At 67.0% G+C, this 8,376-nt stretch overlaps 1 protein-coding gene across 1 annotated transcript; it reads left to right on the top strand.

Annotated features, from left to right (window-relative positions):
- The first annotated feature begins 240 nt into the window (after positions 1 to 240).
- On the top strand, positions 241 to 7,497 carry NR1D1 (nuclear receptor subfamily 1 group D member 1). Its single transcript, XM_054281663.1, has 8 exons — positions 241 to 328; positions 2,821 to 3,168; positions 3,245 to 3,333; positions 3,418 to 3,562; positions 4,195 to 4,658; positions 4,792 to 4,977; positions 6,130 to 6,340; positions 7,226 to 7,497. Exons 1-8 carry the CDS (start codon positions 301 to 303, stop codon positions 7,423 to 7,425), a joined length of 1,671 nt encoding a protein of 556 aa, XP_054137638.1. The 5' UTR covers positions 241 to 300; the 3' UTR covers positions 7,426 to 7,497.
- Positions 7,498 to 8,376: the final 879 nt, after the last annotated feature.

Raw genomic sequence — 8,376 nt, 5'->3', positions numbered from 1 at the left:
GCGGGTCCCGGTCCCCGCGGTCCGTCGGGCGGCCCCGGCGCGGGGGTCCCCGCCGAGCCCGGGCTCCCCAGCGGCGGCGCGGGGCCGGGGCCGCCGGCGGAAAGTGTGTCACTGGGGCACGAGGCTGTCCCCGGGAATCACATGGGGGAGGCGGCGGCGCCGCGTGCGGCCCAGTGCGCAGCCGCGGCCGGTGCGGGGGGCGGCGGGGCGGGCGGCGGGCGCACAACAGCCCGCACCGGGCGGCGGCGCGGCACGGCTCGGCGCGGCTCCGCTCCGGGAGGCTCACGGGGCCGGGACAGGATGGCGGCCCCCGAGGCCGGCAGCACAGGTCAGTGCCCCGCCGGAGCCCCCCACCCCCGGGACCACCGTGCGGGCACCGGCACCGGCAGCGGTCCCCGGCACCGGAGCGGATCGGGGGGCAGCGCCCCGGGACCGCGGAGAGGGGCTGCGCGCTTGAGACGCGAGTTGGAGGGGTCCGGACACCGGGACCGAAGGGTCCCGCACGCCCGACCGGGCAGGATGCGCGCTGGGACCGCGTCCCGGAACGGGGCTCCGTCCTACCGGGACCGGGGGGTCCTGCGGAGCGGGGTAAGGCTCGGACAGCGGGGCCGGGGTGTCCCCGGGAGGAGGGTAGGGAGGGCTGCGCGCCGGTACCGGGCGTCTTGCACACCGGGGCGACGTGAACACCGGCACCGGGGTGCTCCGGTAATCGGGGCAGGAGGGATGGAGACCGGACTGGGTGTCCCGAACGCCGGAGCGTGCGGGACGCGGGGGTAGGAAGGCTGAGAACGGGGATCTGTGTTCCGGGAGGTCCCGGACAGCGGGATCGGAGGGGAGCGCGGCGGGACCCGGGTGTCCCGGAAACCGGGACCGAGGATTCCCGAACGCCGGAGAGTGCTGGACGCGGGGGTAGGAAGGTTGAGAGCCGGGATTGTTGTGTCCTGGGCAGCGGAACCGGAGGGGAGTGAAGCGGGTCCGGGTGTTGTCTCCTGGGGCAGCGGCACCGGGCTGTCCAGGAACCGGGACACGGGGATCGGTGTGTACCGGGCGGCGGGACCGATCAGGGTGACCGGAGGGGACCGCGGCCACGGGACCGGGTTGTCCCTATCAGCGGCACCGCGGCCACGGGACCGGGCAGCCCGTGGACGGCCGAGGCGGTGCCGCGCGTGTCGGGGCTCCCTGCGCACCGGGAGCGGGGGACCGGAGGCGGTGCCCCCCCCCTTCCCCCGTGTCCCCCCCCGCACGTGTCCCCCTCCCCGCCGCTGCCACGTGCGGAGTTTGTTTTCCCCTCAGCCCCGCCCCGCCCCCTCTCATTGGTCGGCACATGACATCAGCGATGACGTCACGCGTAGAACTGGGGACGCCGCCGTTCATTGGGGGGGCGGCTCTGTCTCCGGGGCAACGAGAAGGGGCGGGGCGGAGTTTGGCCAATGAGAGGCGGGTGGGCGTGGTAAAGCGTGAAGGGGCGGGGTTTAGGGGGGCCACGTGCGGCTGGAGCACGTGGGGCGGCGGCGTGAGGCCGCCTGAGCTCGGGGGGGGGTGCGGGGAGGCTGTTTGGGGGGGGTTCCCTCTGTTTTGGGGTCAACAGAGTTTCCCTCTCTCTGGGGCGAGCCTTTCTGGGGAATCCCCGCACCCTAAATCCTAAAATGGGTGTCCCGAGGCTTTGGGGTGCGGGGATCCCCCAATTATTTTGGTGCCTTAGCAGCGGGGGGGTCCCCATGATCAGCTGGCCTGGAGGTGGGACCCACTGTCCCCAATTCAGTGACCCCCTTTGGAGATGGCTCAGTGAAGGGGGGATGGTGACAAGCTGGCTCTGGCGCGTGGCATCTGTGCCAGCGGCACCGTGTGCTGCGGGAGACACATGGCCCTGGTGATCCCGTGTGTCCCCGACATCACCATCCACGTGTCCCAGCCCGGAGTCGTGTCCCGGTGCTGCTGTCCCTGCCCCGTGAGTGGGGTGACAACGGCTGTGCCTTCAGCCAGGGCCACGCGTGTTTCCCCTGCTATCCTGCTCCCCATTTTTGGGGGTCTTCACACAGCTCCTCAGTCCTGCAGGGCGGACTTACCCTCCCCAGTTTGGGGGGCTGCGCTGGTGCCATGGAGGGGCTGCACTGGGGGCACCCCAGTACCGTGGGGGGCTCTGTACCGTGGGACCGTCCCGGGAGCCGTGGGGCGGGAGCTGCAGGCACCGAGCCAGGAACGGCAGCAGCAACTCCGTGACCTCCTGATTTCACCTCTGCAGAGGGTTCCCAGCCCACATTCCTGCTGCAGGCAATTCCGGGGTGCCCTGCCCGTGTCCCCAGCCGGCACGTACCCGGATAAACCCGGCTGTCCCCGTCCCACGTGGGGCCGCGGCCCGTGGCTGCCGCTGGGTGCGGTGCCTGACTCAGGGTGGGCGGCACACGTGCGGCGCAGCGGGAGATCCGCGGATCCGGGATGCATCCGGGCCGCTTCCCTGGAGACCCCACCCCGCGTGGGGCTGCGATGCCCCTCTGGGGGGGCTTCCCCCCACCGCCCCCGCGGTGCCTGGTGTAGCTCAGTGCATAATTGGCGCACCGGGATGCCCGCGGATCTGGGATGCTTCTCTATGGATCCCACCCCACCTGGGGCTGCAATCGCTCTCCGAGGGGTTTCTCCCTCCCCAGTTGGCAGAGGCTGAGCCTGGCACGGCTCAGCGCACGTGTGGCAGCGCGGGATGCCCACGGATGCTGATTGCTGATGGATTTGGGGTGCTTCCCTGGGCATCCCACCCACCTCCGTGAGGCGGGGGAGGCTGAGCCCGGCACGGCTCGGTGCATGAGTGGCTCCTTCTCTCTGCAGGTGGGGTGATCAGCTACGTGGGCTCCAGCGGCGCCTCTCCCACCCGCACCAGCCCCGTGTCCCTGTGCAGCGACAGCTCCAACGGGAGCTCCCAGTCGGGCTCGCAGCCCTTCCCCACCTATTTCCCACCGTCGCCCACCGGCTCCCTCCAGGATTCCCGCGCCTATGGCGGAGCCACGCTGGCCCCCCATGAAGACGGCTCCCCTTCCTCCTCCTCGTCATCCTCTTCCTCCTCCTCCACCTCCTCTTCCTCGTTCAGCTCCTCGGTGAATTTCCCCGGGGTGCAGCCGGTCCCCGCGGACGAGCGGCGCCGCAGCTCGCCCAGCAAAGCCGGCAGCACCGTCACCAGTGAGTGGGGCTCCCGGGGGGGTGGCAGGGGGGGTCTCCCCACCCCTGGACCCCGCTGACCCCCGTCCCCCCGCAGAGCTCAACGGGATGGTGCTGCTCTGCAAAGTCTGCGGGGACGTCGCCTCCGGCTTCCACTACGGCGTGCACGCCTGCGAGGGCTGCAAGGTACCGGGATGGGGCCGGGGATGGGGCACGGAGCCCCTGGCACACCGCGGGGACCCCCAGTGATGCCCCCCGCTCGCCCCGCAGGGTTTCTTCCGCCGCAGCATCCAGCAGAACATCCAGTACAAGAAGTGCCTCAAGAACGAGAATTGCTCCATCGTCCGCATCAACCGCAACCGCTGCCAGCAATGCCGCTTCAAGAAGTGCCTGCTGGTCGGCATGTCCCGTGATGGTGAGCTCGGAGGGACCCTCGTGTGACGTCCCGAGCCGGGGATTCCCTCCGGGGATGGGATTTCCCCGTGCCCAGAGCGCTGGTCCCTTCCCGGGATGTCTCCAGGGCTGTGCCTCCCCTCTGGAGCCGCTCCCCGCCTGTGCTGGGTGCTGTGCCTGTCCCAAGGGATGTGCCCCCCTTTCCTGGCACCCCCCATATGTGGGGCTGCGTGTCCCCTCCAAGGCTGGGTGCCCCGTGCCCACAGCTGCATGTCCCCCCCATGGCCAGGGTTGACCCTCCCACACCCCCTCCCCCAACATCCAGGCTGTACATCCCTCCCTTGGATGCATCCCCCTCTACTCAGATGTCTACATCCCCTCCCAGGATGGGTCCCCCTATGTTCAGGGCTCTGTGTCCCCTCCAGGACTGAGTATTCAATTTTTAAAAGCTCCGTGTCCCCTCCCGGAATGGGTTCCCCTATTTTGGGTCCCTTCCAGGACCGAGTATTCAATTTATAAGGCTGCGTGTCACCTCCAAACCCAGGGCAGGGATGCAGCCCTGCTCCCATCACCCCCTCGTGGTTCAGGTCTGGGGGGGCATGGGGGTGTCCCCGCCATCCGCTGATGTCCCCCTAACCCCGGTGTCCCCCCCAGCCGTGCGCTTCGGGCGCATCCCCAAGCGGGAGAAGCAGCGGATGCTGGCGGAGATGCAGAGCGCCATGGGCGGCATGGCCAGCGCCCCACCGCCGATGCCGGGGCCCGGCGAGGGTCCCGCCGCGGGCGGGGGGCACGCAGCGCCCCCCGGCCCCCCTCCGCTCGCTCCCCCCGCCTGCTTCTCGCAGTTCCCGCAGCAGCTGACGCCGCCCCGCTCGCCCAGCCCCGGCGGGGCTACCGAGGATGTGATCGCGCAGGTGGCCAAGGCGCACAAGGAGATCTTCATCTACGCGCACGACAAGCTGGGACCCCCTCCCGCCTGCGACAGCGGCCTCCTGCGCTGGGACGCGCCCCCCGCCTGGGCCCCCGGGCCCCCCGAGCCCCGGCTGTGCCCCGCCGCCTACCCCGAGCCCCCGGCCCCGCGGGGGTGCCCCTGGCCCCGCGGCCCCAAGGACGTCCTGCCGGTGAGCGCTCCCGCTCCCCTCCCCGGGCTGTTTTTAGCCGCTAATCACATCAACCCCCTCATCCGTGCCCCGCTCCCCGGTGGGGAGAGCCCGGGGGTGCCCCCGGTGCCCGCTGACCGCCGCTCCCCCGCAGGCGTGCCCCATGAACAGCCACGTGCCCGGGCGCAGCGGGCGCTCCGTGCAGGAGATCTGGGAGGATTTCTCCCTCAGCTTCACCCCCGCCGTCCGCGAGGTCGTGGAGTTCGCCAAGCACATTCCCGGCTTCCAGGCGCTCTCCCAGCACGACCAGGTCACCCTGCTCAAGGCTGGCACCTTTGAGGTACGTCAATGGTGAGGGCTCGATGGTGCCCCACAGACTGACAGGGTGCCCCGTGGACTGGCACGGAGCCCCAAAGCATGGGAACAGTGGGCCAGAACACAGCAGGAGCCCCGTGGCATTGCAGTGCCCCACATTTGAGAGCCACGGTGCCCGTGGCATTGCCTGGTGCCTCACAGCACTGCAGTGCCCCACATTTGGGATCTGTGGCACAGAGCACGGTGTCCCTGTCATGGCACAGTGCCCTGAGGACTGGCATGGAGCCCTGCAGCACTGCAGTGCTTCACAGTCAGGAGTTGTGGCATGCAGCACAGTGCTCCTGGCATTACACAGCGCCCCATGGCACTGCAGTGCCACTGTTGTAGGAGCTGTGGCACGGAGCACGATGCCCCAGGCATGGCATGGTACCCCACAACTGGGCACCACGGGCTAACACAAAGCCCCATGCCCCATTGTAATGACCCACATTTGGGAGTTGTGGCATGAAACACAGTGCCCCTGGCACCAGACAGTGCCCATGGCATGGCACCCCACATTTGGTGATCACAATATGGATCACAGAGCCCATGGCGTGGCACAATGCCCCTGGCATTGTCTGGTTGCATGGCAGTGCCCCACATTTGGGAGCCATGGCATGGTACCCCACATTTGGTGGTCACAATGTGGATCACAGAGCCCATGGCATGGCACAATGCCCCTGGCATTGCCTGGTGCCCCGTGGCATGGCAGTGACCCACATTTGGGAGCTGTGGTATGAAACACAGTGCCCCTGGCATCACACAGTGCCCATGGCATGGTACCCCACAGTTGCTGGTCACAATATGGATCACAGAGCCCATAGCATGGCGCAGTGCCCCTGGCATTGCCTGGTGCCCCATGGCACAGCAGTGCCCCACATTTGGGAGCTGTGGTATGAAACACAGTGCCCCTGGCATCACACAGTGCCCATGGCATGGTACCCCACATTTGGTGGTCACCATATGGATCACAGAGCCCATGGCATGGCACAGTTCCCCTGGCATTGCCTGGTGCCCCATGGCACAGCAGTGACCCACATTTGGGAGCTGTAACGTGGACACCGATGTCCCTGGCATGAAGCACGGTGCCCGTGGCTCTGCCTGGTGCCCTGTCCCACATCCTGCCCCCTGCCCACAGGTGCTGATGGTTCGTTTTGCGTCGCTCTTCGACGTGAAGGAGCAGACGGTGACGTTCATGAGCCGCACGCGGTACGGGCTGGAGGAGCTGTGGGCCATGGGCATGGGAGACCTGCTGGGGGCCATGTTCGACTTCAGCGAGAAGCTCAGCGCCCTCGAGCTCAGTGACGAGGAGCTGGGGCTCTTCACTGCCGTTGTCCTGGTCTCAGCAGGTGGGCATGGGAGGATTTGGGGACATCGAGGAGGTTGGGGCTGGGATTGGAGGAGTTTGGAAAATAATCAAATTTGGGGCTGCGATTGGAGGAGTTTGGAAAAGAATCGAGGGGTTTGGGGCTGGGAGGAGAGGAGTTTGGAAAAGAATCGAGTTTGGAAAAGAATGGAGGAGTTTGGGGCTGGGATCAGAGGAGTTTGGAAAAGAATTGAGCTTGGGGCTGGGATCAGAGGAGTTTGGAAAAGAATTGAGGGGTTTGGAAAAGAATCGAGGGGTTTGGGGCTGGGATCAGAGGAGTTTGGAAAAGAATGGAGGGGTTTGGGGCTGGGAGGAGAGGAGTTTGGGAAAGAATCGAGTTTGGAAAAGAATGGAGGAGTTTGGGGCTGGGATCAGAGGAGTTTGGAAAAGAATCGAGGGGTTTGGAAAAGAATCGAGGGGTTTGGGGCTGGGATCAGAGGAATTTAGAAAAGAATTGAGCTTGGGGCTGGGATCAGAGGAGTTTGGAAAAGAATCGAGGGGTTTGGGGCTGGGATCAGAGGAGTTTGGAAAAGAATGGAGGGGTTTGGGGCTGGGATCAGAGGAGTTTGGAAAACAATCAAATTTGGGGCTGGGAGCAGAGGAGTTTGGAAAAGAATCGAGTTTGGAAAAGAATGGAGGAGTTTGGGGCTGGGATCAGAGGAATTTGGAAAAGAATCAAGGGGTTTGGGGCTGGGATCAGGGGGTTAGTGGGGTGTTCGGCGCATTCAGAGATGGGATTGGGATGGCATTGAGGTGATACCGGGAGAATATCAGGGGGTTCAGCGCTGAGATCGGGGTGATGCCGGGCTGCGATCAGGAGGTTTTGGGGGTGGAACTGAGGTGTCCCCTCCCCTGCCTGCCTCACCAGACCGCTCGGGCATGGAGGACACGGCCTCGGTGGAGCAGCTGCAGGAGACGCTGCTGCGGGCCCTGCGCGCCCTCGTGCTGAAGACGCGCCCGGCCGAGACCTCGCGTTTCACCAAACTGCTGCTGAAGCTGCCGGACCTGCGCACCCTCAACAACCTCCACTCCGAGAAGCTGCTCTCCTTCCGCATCGACGCCCAGTAGTGCCCCCCCGGACCCCTCCCCGCGCACCCCTGTACATACACCACAGCGTGGGGGGACGGACACACAGACTCCCCCTCCTCCCCCGGGGCAGCACCGACCCCGTCGGACTCGCAGGGATTCACCCCGAGGTGGGCGCCAGGATGCTGGGACCCCCCTCCCACCCCACCCCAAATCGGGCACCGCCCCCACGGCACCGCTGGCAGAGCCGGGGGGGTCCCCTCGCCCCGACACCCCCGTTCTGGCGGCTGGGGGGGGACGCAGAGCCGTGCTGGGGAGGGTGGGGTGGGTCTAGAGGAGGGGAGGGAGTGGTCGGGGAGGGGAGGGGGGGGGTTTGGTTGGTTGGTTTTTTTTTCATCATATATTTATTACATAAATATATAGTAAAATAGACCAGCAACAATTACCATAAAAATATCTTTCTTTAAAATCCTGACCAAAACACAAAAGGGTTTAAAATCGCACGTCACAGACTGTGATTGTCACGGGGGCTCCACGGCCCCCCCGGCCCGCGCCCCTACATTCAGCGACGCCGGCCGCGACCCCCCCTCAACCCCCCCCCCCCCCCCCCCCCAGCACCCTGCATAGTGGGGGACCCCGCGTGGGGCGCGCCGAGCCGAGCCGGGCCGTGCCGGGGCTGTGCTGGGCCAGCTGCTGGCCGGGCTCGACGCCCGCGGGCAGGGGCAGCTCTGGAGCCATGAGGTATGTGCTTGGGGGGGGGGACACACACAGGGGGGCACGGGGACCGGGGAGGGGACGCGGGGTGACCCGGGGGAGGTGGCGCAGGGGTGGGGGGCACCGCTGTGGCCCCCCGGGACCGAACGCTGGATGCTGGACGTGCGATGGCGACGCGAGACGGAGACGCGGGGACGGCCCGGGGGGGGCGTGGGGGGTGTAAAGGGTGGGTGGGGGGCGTGCGGGTGGGCAGCGGGTGGGGGGGGCCGGGCTGAGCCC

This window comes from Melozone crissalis, unplaced genomic scaffold (assembly GCF_028551555.1).
Source record: "Melozone crissalis strain CALT ecotype California unplaced genomic scaffold, PUWL_Pcris_2 ptg000032l_1, whole genome shotgun sequence".
Taxonomy (NCBI): domain Eukaryota; kingdom Metazoa; phylum Chordata; class Aves; order Passeriformes; family Passerellidae; genus Melozone; species Melozone crissalis.
This window is presented reverse-complemented; position numbering and strand designations above follow the sequence as displayed.

Bases quoted from the DNA above. Each gene is read 5' to 3' on its own strand.
- NR1D1 (XM_054281663.1), top strand. From the start codon at position 301: ATGGCGGCCCCCGAGGCCGGCAGCACAG. The intron at 4,659-4,791 runs GTGAGCGCTCCC...GCTCCCCCGCAG, and splicing joins GCCCCAAGGACGTCCTGCCG to GCGTGCCCCATGAACAGCCA. The intron at 4,978-6,129 runs GTACGTCAATGG...CCCTGCCCACAG, and splicing joins TCAAGGCTGGCACCTTTGAG to GTGCTGATGGTTCGTTTTGC.